Source organism: Nomascus leucogenys, chromosome 20, assembly GCF_006542625.1.
Source record: "Nomascus leucogenys isolate Asia chromosome 20, Asia_NLE_v1, whole genome shotgun sequence".
In the NCBI taxonomy this organism is placed as follows: Eukaryota; Metazoa; Chordata; class Mammalia; order Primates; family Hylobatidae; genus Nomascus; species Nomascus leucogenys.
Window position 1 is genome coordinate 25,211,324 of NC_044400.1, and position 24,056 is coordinate 25,235,379.

The window sequence follows — 24,056 nt, forward strand, 5'->3', positions numbered from 1 at the left end:
GCCGAGGCATCACTCCCCTCTCTTTTTGGCCTTTCTAAAATAGGCAGGAGTGGGAGGGGCTTGGAATCTTGGAATTTAGGCGAGGGGTGGGGAGGTTTCTGGAATTGAATCAAGATAGTTAGGTTGTCAGATGGGAAACAAGAGTGATCAAATTTAGGCTGGGTAGATGGGAAAGCGAGTTAAGGGAACACAAATTCCCCCAAGGCCAGAATCAAAGGTTATAAGACAGCGCATGCCTAGAGGCTGGGCTCCCTGTGGGCTCACCCAGGGCAGCAGGCCTGCCTGTTGGGGGCCCTCTCCTCACTGACCCAGCAGGACTCCCAAGACACATGCTGCCTGTGACCCAGGCCAGGTGCCCAGAGATGCTAACAAGGCAGGACCCCCTGCCTTCCACTCTGTAGAGCTGCAAAGCAGCTGCCTTCCCACTTCCCCAAGGCTGAATCCCTAATAGGTAAGGGAAACTTAACCAGGCACAGGCCAGTGTGCACCTCAGGGGACCCCTGAAAGGATGTTTGTGCATATATATATATATATATAAAAATATATATATAAATATATATAAATATATATAAACATATATAAAATATATATAAATATATATAATATATATAAACATATATATTATGTGCATATATAATATATAAATATATAATATATATAAACATATATATTATGTGCATATATATAATATATATAAACATAACGTGCATATATATAAATATATATAATGTGCATATGTATCTCTTTTTTGGCCTAATATATATGCCAAAAATATATATATTATGTGCATATATAAATGTATTTTATATATATATATATGCAGCCTGGGGAGAGACCAGTCCAAAGCTTTCATCTGATTTTCAGAAGGCTCCGGGACCCTAATCAGGTTGGGAAGCATGACCGCTTTAAGGCCAGATCCCCACTAAGTAGGAAGAGAAAGAGGGCCAAGGGGATGCCGCTGGGGAATTGTGTTTTTTAATAAGGAACTCTGGAAGACCAGCGTCCTTTTCAGAATCAAAGGAATACACCCTAGAGGGAGCATTCTAGGCCTGGCATGAACAGAAACATCTGGGGGCAGAATCGGCCTGCGGTTTCTCCAGTCACATGGACCCCACCCCTCCTGTCAGGACCCATGTAGTAGGTGCCCTGAAGGAGAATTAATTTATTTTCCACAGCACCTTGTCCTCACTGGGCGCTCCCCCTGGCGTTAGGGTTGGGGGCACCACCTAGGGAAGCCTGCCTTCCTGCCAGGAGATGAAGGAGCAGGGGTCTAATCAGACCCAGAAGTAGATCTATGGGGAGGAAGGAGGGGTGGGTGGGAGTTCTTGGTGATAAATTGAGGCCAGACAGGTGTTGACCTGTGCTCTTGGGCCACCCACCCCGAGGCTGGGTATGAACAACGTAGCCCCCACTACCCTGGAGCGAGCCCAGAGCCCAATAGGCAGGCCTTTGGTGTGGCCCTGCAGCCCCACAGCGACACCATGTGGCGACGAGAAGAAACTGCAGCAGAGTCGGCACAGGACCCCAGCTTCCATCCTCACGTTGTGCGGACATACAGGGACCCCCTGAGCTTCCTGCGGTGGACCATGAGCAATCCAAGGGTAGGGGAGCCTCAAGAGGGAGACACTGAGCCTTTACCTAATGAGGCAGGGAGGGGTTCAAGCAATTAGTTGAGAAAGGATGTGACAGGACTGGCACCTGGTCACCTTGTGGCCGTGAGCACCAGCTCTGCCTATTCCCTCTGCAGGGCAGAAGGGACGGTGCTGCGGGAGGCGGAGGCGCTGTGGCTCTGGGAAGGCTGAAAAGGGAGGGCTGCAAAGAAGAAGAGCTTCGAGTCCTTTCCATCAGGAGAAAAACCCGGTCAGCTGTGGAGGAGCACTGCACAGGAGTCAGAAATTGGAGTCTGGGCGTGACCTTGCACCTGACCAGCCTGGGACTCCAGGTCCGCCACATCTGGACTAATCTCCTGTGTTCTGAGCTCCCAGGACCCCAGAGGCAAGCATGGAGGGGCCATGCTGGCAGGTAAAGTTGGTAAGCTTGCAGGCGTGTGTGTGGCAGGGGTAGGGGATGGAAGGTGGGAAGGAGAAAAAGGAAAAGAAGGGAGAGGAGTAGGGGAGAAGGGACAAAATTTATTTCCAAGCACAGCCTTACAGGGCAGGTCTTATTTATTTTCCCCATTTTACAGTCAAGAAAACTGAGGCTCAGCAGCGTTGAGCAACTTGGATCCTGGGGCTGACTGGCACCCAGCTAAAAGACATTTCCCCAAGTCCCTTGCAGTTAGATGTTGCCATGTGACTGAGTTCTAGCCGAAGGAATGTGGGCAGAGTGGGATTCTTCCCAGGTCCGCCCCTTATGAACCTCTGCCATGTGGTCCTCAGAGTCCTTTCCTCTCCGCCAGTCAGCCTGGAAACTGCATGACACCACAGTTGTGAGGTGTGGGGTGCTGGAGTCACCGAGTAGAGGAGAGCTGCCTGCTAATCAGGAATACCTGTTTCCTGTTCTGGACATTTTTTGTTTGTTTGTTTGTTTTGTTTTTTTGAGACACAGCCTCACTCTGTTGCCCAGGCTGGAGTGCAGTGGCACGATCTCAGATCTCAGCTAACTGCAACCTCAGCCTCCTAGGTTCAAGTGATTCTCGTGCCTCAGCCTCCTGAGTAGCTGGGATTACAGGTGTGCACCACCACGCCTAGCTAATTTTTGTATTTTTAGAAGAGATGGGGTTTCACCATGTTGGCCAGGCTGGTCTTGAACTCCCGACCTCAGGAGATCTGCCCACCTCGGCCTCCCAAAGTGCTGGGATTACAGGCATGAGCCACCGCACCTGGCCTGTTTTGGACTTTCTGTGGACAAATTTGCATGAAGACTTTGAGATGTGGGGCATTGTCTGTTACAGCAGCTAGCATTACCAAGCCAGGAAGTGGAGGAGCGGGTTTCAATCCTGTCTACCTCAACCCCCTCCAGTTCCCATAGTGTAGGGTGTTGAGTGAGGCTTCGAGGGAGCAGCATGTTCCCCAAATATGTGTGTGAGTGTGCACACATGTGCGTATGTACAGCAGAATTATGGTGAGAAGAATCTCCACTCCCTTCCCACAGTCTCTGAACTGTGGTCATCTTTGCCTTGCCTGACTTTGAAAGGCTGGTAGGTTTTAGTGTTAAATCACCTGTTCTTGTTCAGGCTTCATCAGGCAGCTTTCCTGTTCTGCATGGACCAGGAAAGAGGGGCAACTGCACAGCTTTTCTCAGTCCCTGTTATTATTACTCTTTACTGGATCAAGGGAAAAGGTCTGTGATCTGCAGGGGGTTTATAATGACTAAATGAGCCCATGTATACATATAAAAATGCCCAGTGCATGGTCAACTTCTAATCAATGTGAGTCAACTAGGAAAATTCTTAAATCCGCAGCCGTCCTCTGGTAAGAGAATCCCCCGCCCCAGGAGGCCAGGGGCTCCCAGGGAGCTAGTTTCTCAGCAGGGCCTGACAGAGGAAGGAAGTATTCTGGAAATCCAGGCCATTAGGGAGCCTGCCACTGCCAGGAGGGGATCCAGACATGGGGACTGGAACAAGGCCCCTGGTTGCTAAGGGGGCAGAAACATGGAAGGAAGGAAGAGAGCTCCTAACTGAAGGGCCTGGGGAAGACAGAAGCAGGCCCAGGCTCACTTACCGCCTTCCCCAGTTCACTGCCTCCCGCCCCCTTGCTTGAGACCCTCAGAATTTGAGTCCACCCCACATTCCCAAGCAAGCCTTCTAAACCTTTGCAGTGATCTCCCCTATCATTGTACCCATACTTGTCCTCAGAGAAGCTTCCTTGGCCTCCTGCCTCTAAGCTGAGGCCCCACCCAGAGGGCCACCCCTCAGCCTCTCCGCCAGGCCCCATGGGCTGAGTGGTTACCATTTCTGCTGGTGAGCATCCGGAGGAATCTTGGGCATTCCACCTCCACCATCCGGCCCGGCACAGAAGAGGGCCAGCAGCTTATGTTGTCCCACATCCCCTCACAACCTGCCAAGAAAAGCAGCATCAGACAAGGATGGGGGATGCACCGAGGGCTGCCCTACCATCCTGTCCACATCACCGACACCCTCACCTGTCTGGAATCCCCACTAGACTACTTCCAAAGTTCCCATTAGGTGCTGACTCCTCGGGATCAGGAACCTATAGTGTCTAATGCACCCTTGGACTCTGCCATCTACATGGTAGTGCTCAGTGTTGAAGATAGAAGGAAGTAAGAAAGGGAGGGAGGGAGGAAGGGAAGAAGGAAAGAAGGAAGGCGCCCTCTCCTATAAGCTTTGCAAGTGAAGGTCTGGATTTCTCTGGAGCAAATGGCACATCTGTTGGCCAATCAGTTTGCATTAAATTACTAAGCAGCAGTGGGTCTCCCTCCTAGCTGCATGGTGCAACTAACTGGGGAGATTTAGAAATAGACATAGCTGGCGTGGCACACAGGGATCCTGCATGAATTGGTTTGGGTGGGCCCAGGCATCATGTTCTCTGAAAGCCTTCCAGGTAATTCTAACGTTTGACTGTAGGGTTGAGAACTCTTGTCCCATGATTCTCAAACTTCAGCTTGCATTAGAATCACCCAGAGGGATTATTAAAACACAGATTGCTCAGTAGGTCTGGGGTGGGGTCTGAGTATCTGCATTTCTAACAAGTTCCCAAGTGATGCTGATGCTGTTTGTCCTGGGACCACACTCAGAGCAGCTGCCCTGGCCTATGGACACAGCTCCACAAGTGTCACCACTGTATTTGCGGCAAGATTGAGGATGGTGCTTTCTACATCACTTGAGTTCCCTTGATGAGGCCCCTCCTGGAAGAAGAACCAGGTCTCAATGCAGTGAGAAGCTGAACTTATTGTGAACAACTAGTATACATAGACACTACATTTGAAGCTGGTTTCCTCTTTGATTTGGCTGTAAGGAAGCTCAGAGCCAGATGTGTGGCCCACTTCTGAAAACTGAAAGACTTTAAGATGAATAAAAAAATTACTAGGTATTTTCAATGCAAAACTAGGCATTGTCTAAGCACAGCCTTCTGGATTATCTGATTCAATGGGGTGTCAGGCCTTTCATTGTCTTCGAGCTATACTGCAACTCTGTAAGTTCTAGATGATCGGTAGCAATGCAAATGATTCTCGTCCATAGGCACAATAATTATTGTCCAGTTGAAATACGATTAATTTCACTTCCCTCCCTGTGTATTCAGTCAGCTTTGCATCTATTTGTAAATTCATATTACCATTCTGCCTTATAGGTATGGTACTGTATTAGTCTGTTTTCATGCTGCTGATAAAGACATACCTGAGACTGGGTAATTATAAAGGAAAGAGGTTTAATAGACTCACAGTTCCACATAGCTGACAGGCCTCACAATCATGGTGGAAGATGAAGAAAGCGCAAAGGGACTTCTTACACGGCGGTGGGCAGGAGTACACATGCAGGGAAACTCCCCTTTATGGAATCACCAGATCTCATGAGACTTATTCACTATCACGAGAACAGCGTGGGAAAAACCTACCCCCACAATTCGATTACCTTCCTCCAGCTCCCTCCCATGACACATGGGAATTCTGGGAGCTACAGTTCAAGATGAGATTTGAGTGGGGACATAGCCAAACCATATCAGGTACTTTGAATGCTATGAACCAGTGATAAGATCTTACCGAGTCCCTCACAAATTTAACAAGCTGTTCAGCAGGTATTCATTTCATATTCGTATGTGAGCTGTGACTGTACTGTCTTTTAAGACATCATTTCACATAACCACTCACCAATTCTCCCAAAATTGATCCAAGGGCAGCCACACAGGGAAACTGCTTCCTGCAACAGACTTCTGGAACCCGTGCCCTCTGAGAGGTCATCGCTGGGGCCAGGCTTGGAAGGGGCTAGAAATGAGCTGAGGGACACCCATGAAGCTAGCCGCAGTCAGCGCTCCTCCAGTTTGGGGAACATGGCGCAGGGCAGAGCCCAAAAAGAAAGAGCCAGGACTTGAGTCGGCCCACCCGGGCTCCAGGCCTCCCCCACCTTGCCAGCTGCCCTGCTCACTTGCTCATCTCTTGTGGGAGGACCAGCACCTCCCTCCTGAGGCTATCCGGAGGAAGAGCTCAAAGCCCAACTCAAAAGCCTGCCCAGAGCAGGCAGTGGGACCGGCAACCCCTTTCCCGCTGGCCTCCCCAGGCCTGTTCCTTTTTCATCTGGATTCAGGAGGTTGGACTAGGCTGGGTCCCCTGAATGGCAATTCTTAGCTCTGGGGACTGGGCGATGGATGCGGTGTGCACACGTCGAGGGAGTACCCAGATGGCAAATGCTCAGGTTTTTTAAGGAGCAAGAACCTGTTTTCAGGCATCAATCTGACCAGACCCAAAGCATCCATAGTGTCCTTGACCCCTTCATCCCCTCTAAGTGAAATCTCCCTGGTGACCTGTCACATTGCAGAAGTGCGACCCTCCAGCCTACATCAGAATGAGCTGGGTGCCTGTCAGAGATAGCAGATCTCTAGGCCCCAGATCCTCCTTGTGAGACCAGACCCAGGAATCTGCATTTTAAGAATTCCCCAAAGATGCTGCTGAAGTGGTTCCAGGGCTTGCTTTGAGAATTTCCACTCTGAGTCTCCCTGCTCCTCACAGCTGAGTGTTCCTCATTTCTAGACTCAGCCCTACCCCTGGCTCCCAGGAGCAATTCACAGAGTGAGACAGGCAGTCACAGACCCACCAGTGGGGGTCACTACCAACTGTGTCTTCACCTTGGTACCTGGGTACAGATGCCTCCCCCACTACCAGGCAGAGAGCCCAGGAGAGCAGGCCCCTGTGCCTACGATGGGCCAGGCATAGCACAGGTGCTCAGCAAACACAGCAGTTGAACAAATGAAGGGACGCCAGCTGGAACCATTGCCTCCTGCATCAGTCCCCGCCAGGCATCCCTCGTAAACGAGCTTTCACCTTGACACCCAGTTGACTTCTACATTCTGCATCCAGGGCCTGCCAGCTCTGGTGCGGTGCTGATTGGGGGGAGCCCTGTGCGTCCCACACTTGAGCTCCTGTAATCCCATGGCGGTGTCCCCAGTTCCCGAGGTGCCTGGCTCTACCCCCACTTTATAAACACAGCAATCAAGCAGAGCCAGAAGTGGCTTCCCGGGCCACACAGCCAGGACACGGAGGGGATGAAATCTGTCTTCACCCAGCCCTCCACCCACCTGACCTGTCTCCAGGTGACACTGGCCCCAGCTGCCTAGTGCCCTCCTTGTTCAAGCCAGGCTCTGGGAACTGGAGAGAGGCAGAGGGGGTGGGGAACGGTAGGGTGGGCCGGGCCAGGGCCTGGGTCAGGGAGGATGCTGGCCTAGAGCTGGAAGCCACGGCAGGTGTGGCCTGTTTCTCCCTGAAGAGTGGCCCAGCCCCTAGCGGGAGAGGGGAAGTGGGAGGGCCCAGAGAGTAACCCAGTCCTGAAATCAGGATGCCTGTTGGGGCTTTGGAGGCGGGGCAGTCCCAGGAGCCACAAGGGCAGGCTGCGGCCATGAGCAAGGGTGTCCAAGAATTGGAGAGGGACACAGAAGGCAGTGTGTGGGCGGGGCTTTCACAGGACAGTGGAAGCATCTATGAGGCCAATGGGCAGGGGTCTGTGTCCTTGGAGGCATATGGGAAATGAGGAACTCCTTGGATATTCCAGAAGCTTCACCTGCAAGAGGAGTAGCGGGAGCTTCTCTCTGCTGCGCACTCCCCAGGGAGGGTTCTGCCACTATCCCAAGGCTGCCTGTCCACATTCCAGCTGTGGACGCTGCTGGCTGGGCCTGAGCAGGGTCTCAGGAACTCAGCAGGCCCGCCGGGTAACCCTGGGCCTACCCAGATGCCTGTGGGATGGGGACTTGGTCCTGAGGACCCTTTATGGACAGCCCACTGTGTGTCTCCGTGCTGACCTAGCCTGGCACCTGGAGTCTCAGGAGGCTGAGGCTGACCCAGGGCTCTCTTTCCCTATGCGGCCGTCTCAGGGTTGCAGCAGGATGCCTCGTTTCAAGTTGCAGCTCCCCTGCCAGCTCAGGTCAGCCTCTCTTGCATTGGAAGCAGCTGGGGCATTTCCAGAGCATGGAAAAAAGGCAGGAGCCTTTTGCCTCACTTGTGGAAAAACAGGTTCAGTGCTGGCTGGACTGGCCAGGTCAGCCAGAGTACCAGCCGCAGGCTCCAGGCCATGAGGCTGGACAACGCCTGGCTGGTTGGCCAGACAGATGTGGATGGTGCCAGCACGTCTGAGAGGCTTCCTAACTTAGGTCATGTCAGGCAGGGCCCCCAGGGATGCCTGGGGACAGGCCATGCCACGCCTGTGTTGGATGCACATCAGACATCCTGGAGCTGAGGTTGACAGCAGCTCAAGGGTCAGTAGGGTCACTGCCCCACGGCAGAGATGAGGAAGCTGAGGTTCCAAGAGGGGGAAGTGACAAGTGTGGGTGACAGAGCTGGTGATAATGGAGCTGGGATCCCCCTCAGCCTTCCCATCTCCCCAGCCTGGGACAGGCTGCCTCCTCCAGGCTGGCCTTGGTGGCAGCAGACCTGGCTGCTAGCCCCACACAGTGTTGATTGGTTCCTGAGCACGAGTGACACTGCCTTGTTCTCTCCCAGCCCTGGCTCCAGCGTCTGGGCACAGAAGGCACAGAACAGACCCAGGGTTTCCCAGTGTGCGATGAGCTCACCACTCACTGGTGGCCTGTGCTTTTTGCTGGTACATGGTTGAACACTTTTTCATAGTTGCACTTTTTTAAAGAAAATTTAATGTGTATTAGAAACATGATAAAACTAGCATATCACGTCTGTGATTTTATAGCTACTATTGTTTAGGATGAGGCTAAGTTTTTTAAAAGTCCATTGATGGAAAGGAAAACATATGAAGGAACCATAGTACAGGAGGCGCGTGGCTATAGCCAGGCTGGAGGGAATGTGGCTGGGGGAGCTGGGCAGTCCCTGTGGCCTCCTCAGTGCTCGTGGAGGCTGCCTCGCACTGTCCCCAGGCTTTGAATGCAGCATCTCAGACCCCACTCCTGGACTCCTCAATCCCCCAAGCCAAGCGGGAATGGGAGGCAGGGGAGAGTGCTCCTGGCTTAGCTTCGGATACCTGTCCTGGCTCTGGCCTTCCCAGGGAGCCCTGGCAGGGAAGGGACACAGCCCAGGACTAGGGTCATCCTGGGCAGTTTTAGTTCCAGAGCAGCACAGCTCACTGCCTGAGTTGGGGGTGAGTGGCATTCATTGAGAGAGGGGATGGGGGAGCTTTGTCAATAGGGCCACACTTACTGAGCCACGAGGGAGGGATCACCGCCCCAGGAGAGCCAGGGCTAGAAGGAATATACATTAGCTGTGTGGGCAGGCAGATCCAAAGCATGTGAAGAGCAGGGCTCCCCACCCCTCTGTCGTCTCTGATGGCCACCTCTGCCACCAACTGTCTGGCTGGAGGGGGTGGGATGGAAGGCTGGGAAGTTTAAGTGGGGAAACAAGAGAAGACAATGCCACCACCTGGGGAGGAGGGGTTGCCTGCCCCAGTGCCCGTGGCCCAGGAGGACAGCATGGGATACCAGGTTGAGGGAGGTGGTGTGGTGGAGATAGAATGGGCTTTGGACCCAAGCCTACCTTGGGTATGACACTTAACCTCTGTCAGCCTCAGTTTCCTCATCTATAAAATGGGCACAGTAATATTTCCCAGGATTTTTGAGAGAATTAAATGATATGTGGGTGCAGTGGAATACTTTCTGATCCATCAGTCTCTTCTTTTTTCTTCTCCTGTTTTTTTTGTTTGTTTTTGCTTTTGCGTTTTTGTTTTTTTGCCTTTTCTCTCCCCTTCCTCCTCAGATTGAAGTCACAGAGAAAGGCAGGAAAACTTCCTGGCTTGGGTTTCCAAAGGCCTCTGGGGGATGAAGAGGTATTCTGGGATAATCAAAGCACTTGGGGAAAACAGAAAAAGAGCAAGAATTCCCACAGACTGGGGGGAGATATGGAGGGGAAATGATGAGCTGGGACATGGAAGGTTCCAGAAGAGGCGCAAATACCCTGCTGTCCAGCCAACCCTGAGGAGGTGGGATGTCCCAGAGGAGAAAGGGCTGTGGGGGTAGGTCTAGATGGGCAGACTACATACAGCCTTGTCAAGCCCATGCCTCCCGGCAAAGCACAGGAGGGGCCAGTGGCCCAGGATAGACAGGGCTCTGCCAGTCACCACCTGTGACTGACACCATCGTCAGCTACAGGCGAGATCCCCCTGAACACGGTGGTGCTACATGAATCTCTAGCTCCCTGGGAAAACTGCAGGGGAAGATCCAGAAATGTCTGCCATCCCAGGAGAATGCAATCAGAATTAAAGTCAGCAAATGGAGAAAGTTCTATTTTCACCCAAAAGGGTTTATAGATAAAGATTCCTGGTCTTTATATTTGTGGAGCCCCTGGCCCTGGGCCAGGTCTGAAGCAGACCCAGCAATGTCAGCTTCCTCTGTCCTGCCCACAGGGATAGAGAGGTGGCCCCAGAGGCAGGTCTGGGTGGGTGGGGGGAGGACTGAGAGAGGGGAAAGGGCCATCTCAGAGGGCAGGACAGTGCCTGGGAGTTTGCCCTGCATTCACCTGGCATGGAGCCTCTATCCTCCAGTCCTCTATAAATAAGCTCAGATGGCCTGATAAAAACCTGCGACTATTTCTGGAGCAATGTGTCAGGCTGCAGTGGCAGGGGGCCATGCTGAACTGGGCCACTCACACCCCTCCATGTCCCTGGTGCTCACTTCATCGGCTGATGGGGTCACCAGGGAAGCCACAGCTCCTCTTTGTCTCGCCCTTGTGTCTGTCCTCTCCTACCTTCTGCTTCTGCCGGTGTTTGCTCTTTCCTCTGCCCGTGGACTGCCACATCCATCTCTCAGGCACCTCCACCCCTGCTCACCCCCACTCATCCCTTTCTCCTCCCCAGAACCCACTGTGGCTTAGGACAAGCTCCTGCACAGCGGCCTGTTTCCCAATTGCATCATGTATCTCTTCGCCTCTCTTGGCTCAGCCCTGGCCCCATCCCCAGGCCATCCACGGGGCAGCCTGGTGAGGTTTCCTCAGCTTTGCTAATGACTTGACCTACAGTCTTAAGTCAAGAATGTGTCGCTCTCCTTTGTGATGGCTGGACACACAGGAGCTGTGGTCAGGATGGGGCTAGAGGAGCTGAAATCCCAGGGCAACAGGGTATTTAAAAGCACATCACAGGAGAAACAGCTAAAGAGTCTTGGAACCAGGTATCATAAGCTGTTTGATGGGATGAACTATCTTCGGAGTAATGAGGTCCCCATCACTGAAAGTATTCAAGCAGAGAGAGTCATGGAATTAGGAGACTGGGAAGAGCATCAGACACTGAATGAAGTCTGCACTAGGTGAGATGAAGAACCTTCCAGCCCTGAGGCCGAGCAGCCACTTCTCTGGAGCAGGCTGGCCCATCTATGTCCAGGAGGCCAGCCCCAGGCCAGCTTCTGAGCACTGGGAGCTAAGTCCTTCCCCTTCCAGAGACTGCACAAAGTGTGTGCCACCCCCACGGAACCCTCCTCATCCACCCAAGAACTCTCCTCACCTGACCTAAAGCTCTTCATTTCACACCACCTTTCAAGCGAATTAAGGATTAATTGCCAGCAGCAATCTCTGTCTTTGTTTGTTTTCTCTAATGGAAAACCTTTCTCTCGGGAGGGTAAGGTTATCAGTCATTAACAGCTCAGTTGTGCTGTGTTTGATTAGACTGGATGGCAAAGCTGAGTCCTGTTTCAGCTCTGTGCGATCCTGGGCCCCTTGGAGCCTGTTTTCTCATCTATGAAATGAGAGTAATAATAGTGCTTATTGCACAGTTGTTTTAAGAACTAAAAATTTAAATTGTCTAGAATGTTAGACAAACATAAGCTAACATATTTTGGAAAAATGAGCCAAGATCAGTGGTGCCAAGGGAAGAATGGGCAGAGGTGAGCTGTGGGCAGCCGTGGAGGATGGTCCAGGATGTGGCTGCCAGAGGACATCGGGGGCCAGGCGACTCCAGAAAGGAGCTAGGAATGTTAGAGAAAACTGCACTGACAGCCAGCACGCATGAAGAACCGATTCATACTACACCGTGGATGAACCTCAAGAACATTATTCTCGGCAAAAGCCGACAGACACAAAAGGTCACATAGCAAATGCTTCCATTGATATGAAATGTCCAGCACTGGCAAATCCACAGAGACAGAAAGTAGACTAGTAATAGCCAGCAGCTGCGGAGAGGGAAGGAGGGGAGTGATGACTTAATGGGTACAGAGATTTTATTTTGGGGTAATGAAGATATTTTGGAATGAGACAAAGCTGGTGGCTGCATAGAGCATTATGAATGTGCTAACTGCCATTGAATTATTCACTTTAAAACAGTCAATTTAACGCTATGTGAATTTCACCTCAATAAAAAAGTTAAAAAATAAAAAGCCTGTTTTCCTGGACCCATGCCCTGGGGAGTGGGCAACCAGCAGGCAGAGACAAGAAGGAAAAGGGGACGGCATGACCCCACTTGAAGGCAAGGTCACTAAGGCTCAGAGAGGACCAGTGTCTTGCTCAAGGTCACAGAGCACCTGTGTGACACAGCAGGACACGTGCCCAGGTCTGTCTGACTGTCAAGCCTACACCTTTCCTGTCACCACACTGTCCTTCTGGAACATTCTTCCCCTGGGGAGAGCCATGGCCCTTCCACCTGCCAGCTCTGAGGGGGTATTGGCCTCTGTAAACAAAGTAATAAATAGCCCTGTGGGGCAGGCCATGCAGCTATTAGGGTGACCCTGAAACGTTCCCACAAAATGCCAGTAAGACCTTGGCCACCTAACCCGGAATAGCTGAAGAGTTAATTTTTTATTTGTGATAAGTGTGGCGGGCTCAGTGACAGCTCCTTGAGTGGTGTTTCCTGTGACTCGTCTGGCGTTCAAACATTAACCTCTACCCCAGGGAGCTTAACCATTAACCCTGCACGCTCAACAGAGAGCCCCAGCAGCCCCTCCCCCAACACAGGTGCCAGGATAGAGCCTCGGTGCTGGGAGAGGCCCCCTGGACACCAGATCTAGGCCTTGGCCATTTCTCCTCTTAGTCTTTTAGGGGATTTTTCCTCAGACATCACACCCACTCCACACTCCCAGATGGAGCCCTTGGCCCTGGCTTCTGACCCCCTCAGTGGGGCAGACCTGAAGACTTTTCCAGCAGGCTAGAGTCCTTGGGCATCTTTGGAGCTTTAAAACCATGTTTTCAAAGTAACAGATCCCCTTTCCTAAACGCACACTGCAGAAGGTCAATATGCAAAACAGATCCCAGTGACAGCTGTTTGTGATGGCGGGGCCAGCTGAGCCACCCTTTCACCCACCTGCACGCTGGCCCTCCTTGGTTCAGCTTCCAGGGCCTGGCCAGACACCACAGCTCTTGCAAAGCCAGGGGAGTCCTTTTCTCAAGGAGAGTAAGGTCCGGAAGAAAGGGGTATGGTCAGGGCTTGCCCAGGTCCCTCCAGTGAGTGTGAGGCAGAAGCCAGGCAGGAATCCCCAGTGAGCTTTCTCCGCCCTGGATGCACAGTCAGGACCTGGCGGAAAGGGCTGGTGCACTGCGTGGGGAGCCTTAGGGAAGAAAGATGACCGATTCTGCTCAGATCGGTCAATCCGGAATTGAGACATGGACGTGGGTGCAACTTCCCGGAGTAATGTGAATGTGCACTTGGCATTGGTAAGGTGACTGGGCAAGAGGTTCGCAGAAGAGGCACCACCCACAGGCAGAGTTGAGGGCCTAAGTGAACCCCAGCCATTCATGGCAGAGGTCAGCTTGGCTGCACCAAAGGGCTGGGACAGAAAGGCCATGAGAGGAGCTTCTGCCTTCTTCAGGTAGTCATTCACTTATTCCCCACAACAGTGTCATGAAGTTGATCAGATTATCTTCCCCACTTTAAAATGGGCACATTGAGGAGTGGGGGAGAATCCTCTAGCCCAAGAACCCCAGAAAGGAAGAGTGGCACTGACTCCGGCTGACTCTATTTGCTTCCTGCCTGGCATTCAGCCCTGCTCATATCAGATCCAGCAGTGAGCGGCCTCACAGCAGATCCTCTGCCGCCACAGTGGGGAGAGTCTCTTCCTCGAACCGAGAGAGCCCAACAGGAATGCTGGGTGCCCAGAGGGGAGCAGGAACCCCATCTGGCATGGTCACTAGTCAGAGCCTGAGTGGGGCAGGCAGAGCCGGCTCACCACTCCATAGGGGAGGGCCAGGGAAGACAGGGACTCACCTCTCTTCCCTGAGGTTACACCCTGGAGAGCATCCCTCCACTGGTGACTGGACCACGTTGCTCACCTCAGTTAATTTATGACAAGTTGGGCAGCTGGGGGCATTCGTGTCCTCTGCTGGGGCCTCACCTGCCTCCAAGGCTCCACCTCATCTCCCACTCTTTCCTTGGGGCCAGCTGTCTTTTGTTTTCTCCTTTCTCCCTGCTCTTGGTCATGTATCTGCCCTCATTCACTCAGTAAGTCAGTCAACAAACACACACTGAATACTTGGTCTGGCAAGCCCTGTGTCAAGTACTGGGGAAGAAGGAAGGCGACACTGTAGCTGCCTCAGGCTGGGGCAGGGACAGTCCAGGAAACACACCTTTACAGTGCAGTGCAGAGGTGCCAGGAGAGAGATAAACAGTCTCCTGCAGGAGTTGTGGTGACTCCCTTGGCCAGGGGAGCTATGGGCATTCAGACATCATTCCTAGAGGAGTCTGAAAAGGTGGGTGGCTTCAGAGGGAAGAAGATGGAGAATGGTGTTGTAGCAGAGGGGTCTGCATCTGCAAAGGCTGGAGGCAGGAAAGAAATGGACAGGCAGGAAATTGCAAGCAATTTGGTTGACAGTTGAGCTGACTGGCAGTGTTTGGGGTGGAGACGTGGACAGGGGCCAAGTCATGAGTTGGGCCTCATCCGGGAACCACTGGAGAACAGTGGGACATTTTAAACACATCTTATGTTAAAATAACCATCCCTTACTTCTCAGTGTAAATGAAAGTTCACCATCAGCTCCCTCAGAGACTCTACATTCTAGGCCCTATCTCACAGGGCTGCTGTCATTGGAATTTCAGGCATGGTCCTTGGGGACAGGAGGTGGGGGACACCCACAATTCGGCTGCACCTCTGGCTGGCCTTGTTGGTGCCTTGCTTCCTGCTGTCCCAGACACAGTTTCTGGGGATAGCAGGAAATCAGAAGGCTCTCTTTGGTGCCCCCATGAATGCCATAAGACCATGGTCTGGCTCCCCAAGTGCAGTCAGAGCCAGAGGGAAAGTGCAATCAGGTAGAGGGAAAGCAAAGGCTCAAACTGTGGGAGAAATGTCTGTTCTGTCCCTGTCCCTCGTGCAGTGGCTGAGTGCATGGGCTAAAGCACATTTGCAGCATCCATGTTGCTGCCTCCACTGCTCACAAGCCCTCATTTTCCTCTGCTTCCAGCTGCTCCTGACAGATAAGGGCCGGGAGTGCTCCAGGCTGGCTCCTGGGTCCTCTTCCCTTCCTGCTCCTGCACTCTCCTGGTGCAACCTCAGCTTCACCTGCCGCCCATGCAGAGGTTTATCCCCAGCCCTCATCCCCACTCTGAAGTCTCACCTCTACACGTCTAAAACTACATTTGTGATTTTTTATCTCCTCTCCTCCAAAATACTGATCTTCCTTTATTCCTTCCTCCAATTGCTCAAGTCAAACACCTGGGGGCCATCCTGGATTCTCTGTCTCTCACCTCATTCCCAATCCAGCTCATCACCATGTGTGGTCAGTGTCCCCACCCACACAGCTCTGCCATGGGTGTGCCCCTTTCCAGCCCTTGCAGTGGAACCTGCTTGTAACTCCTTAGCCTTAACCTTTTCTGGGCACACCAATCTCACTTTCACCCATTGGCCCAGTATCCCTTTGTCTGGGGGCTTTCTCTAGCTACTGTTTGTCCCTAAGCACAGCAGGCTGGAAGTGCAAGGGAACAAAAGCTGCTTTCTCTGAAGCTGCCCCACCTCTGACTGACGGGGCACTGGTGGATGCATCCTCCAGCTCCTGTGCGACTTGGAGGCATGTGTTCCACAAGTGCCCACAGTGATGATGCAACATTTACCAGCTTTCTTCTCTTCCCTGTCTCGGTTCCCAGTCCTACTGATCTGGCCTGGAATCACCTGCTTCTGGGGAATCCAAACAATGACATCCTATCCGGTCCCAATGATCATATCTCTCGCCTAGACCACCAGGCTCACAGCGGGTCTCTCTGAACTACTCATGTCCTTTTCCAGTTCACCTCCCACACTGTGGCAGAGGTGATCTTTTCATAATGCACACGGTCACACCCCTGGCCTCCTAAGACTCTCCAGGGCTTTTGGCCACTCTTAGGATAGGACGAAAATCCCCCAAGGGACGATGAGCCCCTGTGTGCTCATCCTGCAGCAGGATCCCTCATGTCTGTGCCCAGTAACCACCAGTCAGGCTCAGGCCTTGGCTCAAACATCATTTCCTGAAGAAAGCCCTCGTGGAGGCCCAGGCCAGGTCAAGCCTCCTGATTAGACACTCAGGCAGACCCACATACTGTTCTTATCTCATCATTTTTTTTCTTTCTTTCTTTCCTTCTTTCTTTCTTTCTTTCTTTCTTTCTTTCTTTCTTTCTTTCTTTCCTTCCTTCCTTCCTTCCTTCCTTCCTTCCTTCCTTCCTTCCTTCCTTCCTTCCTTCCTTTTGACAGAGTTTCACTCTTGCTGCCCAGGCTGGAGTGCAATGGAGCGATCTTGGCTCACTGCAACCTCAGCCTCCTGGGTTCAAGCGATCCTGCTGCCTTGGCCTCCCAAGTAGCTGGGATTACAGGCACCCACCACCACACCCGTATAATTTTGTATTCTTAGTAGAGACAGGGTTTCACCTTGTTGGCCAGGCTGGTCTCAAACTCCTGACCTCAGGTGATCCACCTGCCTTGGCCCTCCAAATTGCTGGGATTAGAGGCGTGAGCCGCTGTGCCCGGCCATCAATTTCTAATCACTTGATCCATGTCTCCCTCACCAGGCTGAGTCATGGGGACAATGGCAAAGGCTGCCCACTGCCATCCTTCTCTTCTTTCTTACTAGGAGGACCTGATTTTGCTCCAGGTGGCTGCATGCACAGCTATAAACTCAACCTGCAACATCCATGGCAACTGGGGTGGCCATGCAGTCCTATTCCGGCTGATGAAGTATACACAGAAGTCACTGGGAGAGTGTCAGGAAAATCTGGCTTCCCAGTATATCTCATCCTTCTTTCTAGTGACTTTCTTCTTCTTCCTGCCAGAAATGCAGGTATTCTTCTCTCCTCCCTGAAGGTACAGCAGCCATTATATGACCATGAGGACACAAGCCACACGTTCAGGCAAAAGAGAGGAATCCGGAATATGGTGACATCTTGGAACTTTGCTCCAGCTCTTTTTGTAATATGCAACAAATAAATTCCTATCTGGTGAAGCCAGTGTGTCAGGCTCCTGCCACACACTGCAAAACGCATTCCTAAGTGATGAGAGCACAGCCGACAAGGCTTATTTCTCACCACTCACCTGACACCACTAAGTGCTAAATAAGCATTCTTTGAATGAATGCTTTTCATTTCACACCAGCTCCATAAAATAGACGTGCAAACTGAGGCCTTGTTCAAGATCAGTCTGTCTAATTTAAAAGCCTGGGTTCTGTTTATTTTTCTTTCCCTCTCTCTTTCTTTTCAAATTGAAGAAAAATCATATAACATAAACTAACCATTAACCATTTAAAGTGTACAATTTAGTGATTTAGTACCTTCATAATAAAATATTGTGGAAACATCACCTCTATCTAGTTCTAACACATTTTTACCAATTCCAAAAGGCAACCTGTACCCCTCAAGGAATCACTTCCCATTGTTCCTTCCTTCAGCCCTGGCAAGCACTAATCTAATTTGTCTCTATAGGTTTGGCTCATCTGCACATTTTATATCAGTGAATCATACAGTGTGTTCCTTTATTTTACTTTTTAAATATTTATTTACTTATTTATTTTGAGACAGAGTCTCACTCTGTCACCCAGTCTGGAGTGCAGTGACATGATCTCTGCAGCCTCCATCTCTCGTGCTCAAGCGATTCTCCTGCCTCAGCCTCCTGAGTAGCTGGAATTACAGGTTCCCGCCACCATGCTGGCTAATTTTTGTATTTTTAATAGAGGTGGGGTTTCACCATGTTGGCCAGGCTGGTCTTGAACTCCTGACCTCAAATGATCTGCTCACCTTGCCCTCCCAAAGTGCTGGGATTACAGGTGTGAGCCACTGCTCCCAGCCACAATGTGTGTCCTTTTGTACCTGGCTTGTTTCACTTAGCATTATGTTTCAAGGTTTGTCCATGCTCTGGAACATATCATCGCTTCATTCTTTTTAAAGGCTGAATAATATCCCATTGGATGGATAAACCACATTTTGTTTATCCATTCGTCAGTTGATGGGCATTAGGGGTGTTTCCACCTCTTCATCCTTGTGAAGGGGGCTGTTATGAACATCCATGTACAGATGTCCATTTGAACCCTGGCAGTGCTATGACCCTCCTTATCCTTAGATGACAGAGAGCAAAGATGAGATGTTTAGGAAGGGAATAAAAATAAAGTTAACATTTAAATATAAACTTAACGCTTAAAGTGTTGATTAATAATAATAATTAACATTTAAATTAGCAATATTTACAAGGCAGCTGTATTTAACACACTTTATCTCATTTATCATTATAATCCTGAAGAAGACATTATCACCTCCATTCTTTTTTTTTTTTTTTTTGAGACAGAGTTTCGCTCTTGTTGCCCAGGCTGGAGTGCAGTGGTGTGATCTTGACTCACTGCAACCTCTGCATCCCGGGTTCAAGCGATTCTTCTGCCTCAGTCTCCCTAGTAGCTGGAATTACAGGCACGTGCCACCACGCCGGGCTAATTTTGTATTTTTAGTAGAGGTGGGGTTTCACCAAATTGGTCGAGCTGGTCTCGAACTCCTGACCTCAGGTGGTCCACTCACCTCGGCCTCCCAAAGTGCTGGGATTACAGGCGTGAGCCACCACGTCTGGCCACCTCCATTCTATAAATCAGAAAATGGAGACTCAGAGGGCTAAATAATTTGCCTGTGTTCACACAGCCAGTGAGTGTCACCCAACAGGCAGCCCATACTACTGTGGACCCAGGCTGCCTTTCCTGCTACCTCACTCGTGGAGCTGGCAGGGAGGTGGGAGGATGAATGAGAGGAAAACTGCCTTGCAAAGAAATTCCCACCAAGCTCTTACATTGGCCAAGTCAGCATGCAGAAGCTGATGGTAGGAAAACACCGGCTATGTTCGCTTGCCCAGAGAAAGGAAGGGTGGTGAGGATCCGGCTTTGGGGTCCATGTGATCTGCTCACCAGAACCACTCCAGCCCTGCCCCACAAGCTGATTGTCTGAGTGAGAAAAGCTGGACCAGCTTCCCACATCCCATCCTGGCCCAGGACAAGCTCCCCATGCCCAGCAGGACTGGACATGCTCCACCCCCAAGAAAGGACATGGGCTGTGGCAAGCCTCATACCTGGCACTGGCTGCTCTGTGCCCAGGTCTCCTGTCTGCTCTCTGGAGAGTTCCTGAAGGCACTGGTCTTGCTCTTCCCACAGCACTTGTAGCACGTCACATAGTCGGGGAAGGGCTCCAGTCTGCAAGTCCAAAACCAGGGATGCTCATCATTGCCACTAACTCAATCCTGCCACACAAGGACTTTCCATGGGGGAGAATGGGGCAAGACAATGGAGCTTCAACGGGGATTCAAGCAAAGCAAAGCCCTTGCCTGCAAGGATCTCCTGGTCTGCAGGAAAGGTGGAGGCAGCCGCTCCTGGGAGAGAATTCAGAACACAGCTGGGAAAGCTGGGATGTGCAAATCATCTGTGGCTTATCCACTGCAAATTTTGCTTTTATCAAGGCTCCTGAGCCCAACAAGCTGTTTGCTTTCTCAGCACCTTACTCTTCATCTGTGGGACTTACTTTATGCTACTCAAACTGTGTGAGTCTTTTCCTTTTTGAAAGCTTAGTGTTTTTCGTTTTCTTTGGTCTTGTTTTCTATTTTTCTAGAGACAGGGTCTTTCTCTGTCACTCACGCTGGAGTGCAGTGGTGTGATCATAGCCCACTGCAGCCTTGATCTCCTGGGCTCAAGCGATCCTCCCACCTCAGTGCTCCCAGCAGCTAGGACTACAGGCCAGGCATGTGCCACCATGCCTGGATATAGATTCACACACACACACAAATGCACACACACACACACACATATATATATATACATACATACACATAAAATAGAGAAGGGGGGTCTCACTATGTTGCCCAGACTGGTATCAAACTCCTGGGATTATAGGCATGAGCCTCTGTGTCCAGCCTGAAAACCTAGTTTTGATTCAGACAAGTTGTTTAAAACGTACACTAACCATCTTGCCCCACAAAAGAGTGCATACATCACACCTAGAACAGCGACTGCAGGGAGGAGTTGGACCGGAGGGTGGAGGAGGGACTGGCACTCAGCTGTGCCTTCCTCACTCTTTCCAGTGGCACACGGCTCATGCACTCCTGCTTTTGTCCTCTTTCTTGTGGGGTCTCACCTGGTTCTTGCTGAAGCCCATAGTCTCTGGAAATTCCAACATAATGGAGCAGGGAGAGAAGACCCTGGAGATAAAGCCACACTCCAAATTGGCCCAAGTAAACAAAAGCTCTGGGCCAGAGAAGGACAGCTAAGGTAGCACTATGGTCAAATGGCTCAGAGGCAAACAGAAGTCATCTTCTGATTAGCTCCTATTCAGGATCTTCCACATGTTACCACCCTTCACTAGTGCCATCGGAAAGGATCTACCAGCTGTCAGCAACTGCTCCTCTCCCCCACTCCGTGACACCAGCTGACCAGGGCTTATGTTCCCCATGAAAAATACAAATCATCTCCCCTGGCCCAGAGCTTGTGATCAGTCATGGCCAGCTGCTGCAGAAACACCTGGGCCCAACCAGCTCTAGGAACATAGAATGCTCATTCTTTCCCCACCTTTCAGCCTTAAGTTTCCATTTACTCTCAACGCCATACAGCAAATGTGTTAATCACATTGTTTGTCATTTAGACTCTTGATTGAAACAAGTGGTTTCCCCACGAATATAGCAGTTGTCAAGAGAGCTGGCATTGGCACACAGCTCACGCACTCCTGCTTTTGTCTTCTTCCTTGTGGGGGCTCACCTGGTTCTTGCTGAAGCCCATAGTCTCTGGCACCCTCTGGCTTCTCAGTGGAGGAAGTGGAAGAGCTTGAGTGGAAAAATCCACCTAGAGATTGGCAGGCACTGCCTGTTAGTTCACTGGTCGGCACACATTCTGTTCAGAGCCGCTTAGAAATTAACATGACTCTCAACAGGACAGAAAGTGCTGGAGGTAGTGAGACCAGGTATAATCTTTTAAGTAATTTAAGGAATTGTATATAGTAAGTGGCACAGAAACATTCATACCCTTTGGCCAACTAACTGTACTTCTGGGAATCCATCCCACGTGTGGGGAAAGCGTTATATAGACAGATTCTGTCACAGCTTTATATGTAATACAGAAAAAAAAGACAGACTTCTGCTTCTAGGAAAATGGGTTAGATGTACTTTTCCCTATTACTTCTACTAAGTGCAACTAAGAGGCTGGACATTATATACAAAACAAACATAAGAAGACTCTGAAAAGTGGAAGAAGGTAGATGATGGGCTAGGGACCCCAGAGCCCAAGAATGACCACGTGGTGAGTCCCACTTCATATATCACAGGACTGGAGCTGAAGATGTTGGCAATAAGGAAGCACTGCCAGGTAGCGACAAAAACAGCCCCAGCAAATGCCCGATCTTTAGCTAAGGACCAGGAAAGGGGCATCTAGCAAAATAGAAACTTTTAGCCAATAACCACCCTACTCCTGCCAACCACCACAGAAAACCTATGGCCCCACCCCCACATCCCCGGAAAGGCAAAGTAGGGAGTCCGGACCCCCATCCTTGCCAAGCCATAACTGGTACCAGCCTTGGTGATGTTGGGAGGTGATATGTGTATTTCACAGAGACTGCAAACTCTGGCCAGGGCAGTGCCAGAGAGGCCAAATAGGAGCTGTAACTTTCATCTCTGCTGTGTGGTAATGAAGTTTTCCCCAACCCATGATATCAGTGGAAACTAGACTTCTGCCCTAGTTCAGAAGTAACAAGGTCCTCCTCTTCATGTCTTCACCAGAAGGTGTCAGAGAAGTCCTAATGGAGAGTTGGGGTTTCCACTACCACCTACTGGCAGCGTGGCCACCCCCACTGCAGGGTCAGTGGAGACTGTGTGTGGAGCTGATACTCCCACCCCACCCTTATCATCAGTCACTAGGCTCCTCCCCCACTCTGCAGGTGTCAAATAAGGCAGAGTGGGAACGTTGGACTTCTATTTTCACCTAGTAATAAGAAGGGAGCACCCATTCCCCCTACTTCCCCTCTCAGAAAAAAAGCTAACTAAAAGAGAAGGCTTAAATAAGATCCAGAGTTCCATAACATAAAATGAAAATGTCTATCTTTCGTCATATCAAGAACCAGGAAGATTTCAAACTGGATGAAAAAAGCATAATTAACAGATGCCAACACTGAGATGATAGAGTTGTTAGAATTATCTGACAAAGATTTTAAAGCATTATGAACATGCTAGAAACAAATGTAGAAATACAAACATCAGCAAAAAGGAAAGGAAAGGAAAGAAGAAAGGAAGGAAGGAAGGAAGGAAGGAAGGAAGGCAGGCAGGCAGGCAGGCAGGCGGGCTAAGCAAAGAAATAAAAGATATAAAGAAGAATCAAATGGAAATTTTAGAAGTGAAAAAGATAATAACCAAAATAAAAAGCTCAGTGGATGGGCTCAAAAGCAGAATGACGGTGATGGAAGGAAGGGTGGATAGAGAAAAGAAGCAGTAACCTAGAAGATAGAACAATAGAAATTACACAACCTGAACAACAGAGATAAAATAAACTGAAAATAAAAATTAAGAAACCTTGGGGAACCTGATGGGGACTATAACAAAATATCTAGCATTCATTTCTTAGGAGTTTCAGAAGGAGAGGAGAAAGAGGGTGGAGTTGAAAAAAAGTACTCCAAAAAATAATGGCTGAAAACTTCCCAGATTTGGCAAGAGACATACACTTGCAGACTGAAGAACACAAACCAGCCCTAAAGAAGATAAATCCTTAAAAGTCCACACCAAGGCACATTATTTTTGAAAACTAAAGACTAAGAAAAAATCTAGAAAGCAGCCAGAGAAAAACTACACTTTATCTAAAGGGGGAAAACAGTTAAGATGACAACTAATTTTCCATCAGAAGTTACAGGAAGATGGCACAATATTTTTAAAGTGCTGAAAGAAAAGTATTGTCAACCATGAATCCTAGATCCAGTAAAAATATCCTCCAGGAATGAAGTGGAAATCAAGACATTCTCAAATAAGAAAAAGTAAAATAATTTGTTGCCAGTAGACTCACCCTAAAAGAATGGCTAAAAGAACTTCTCTAAATATAAAGAAGAAGTTAAAGAAGGAAAATTGGAACATGAGCGAGGAAGAAGAACACAGTAAGCAAAAATGTGGGCAAATGCAATAGGTTTTCCTTCTCTTCAGTTTTCTAAATTATGTTAATGGTTGAAGCAAAAACTACAAAACTGTCTGATTTTATTCTAAATGTATATCAACTACATATTTAAGACAAGCATATTACAAATGCGGGATGATAAAGGGACAAAAATAGAGGTAAGATTCTATACTATCCTTGAACTGGGAGTATGAGAACACCAGTAGACTATTATAAGTTATGTATATATAAAGGAATATCTAAGAGCAACTTAAAAAGTTGCTTAAAGAGATAAACTCAAAAGCACTGTAGATAAATCAAAATAGAATTTTAAAAAATGTTCAACTAACCCACAAGAAGGCAGAGAAAAGTAAACTAAGAAATAAAAAACTTAGAGAACAAATATAAAACAAAAAATAGAAAGACAGACTGAAACCCTCACATATCAATAGTGACATTAAATGTAAATGGTCTAAACACACCAATTT

General features: G+C 49.8%; 1 protein-coding gene and 1 long non-coding RNA gene across 2 annotated transcripts in view; one reads left to right on the forward strand and one right to left on the reverse strand.

The window, feature by feature from the left end:
* SCTR (secretin receptor) overlaps window positions 1-24,056 on the reverse strand; it is an 84,028-nt gene that overhangs the window by 34,100 nt on the left and 25,872 nt on the right. Inside the window, exons 2-3 of the mRNA XM_003281710.2 lie at window positions 19,530-19,650; window positions 3,891-3,998 (exon numbers count right to left, since the gene is read on the reverse strand). Coding sequence (XP_003281758.1) covers window positions 3,891-3,998; window positions 19,530-19,650 — 229 coding nt within the window. The remainder of the gene's footprint in view (window positions 1-3,890; window positions 3,999-19,529; window positions 19,651-24,056) is intronic.
* LOC105737945 lies at window positions 1,518-12,422 on the forward strand. Its single transcript, XR_001113653.2, has 2 exons — window positions 1,518-2,031; window positions 10,916-12,422. It is a non-coding gene; the product is annotated as an uncharacterized LOC105737945 (long non-coding RNA).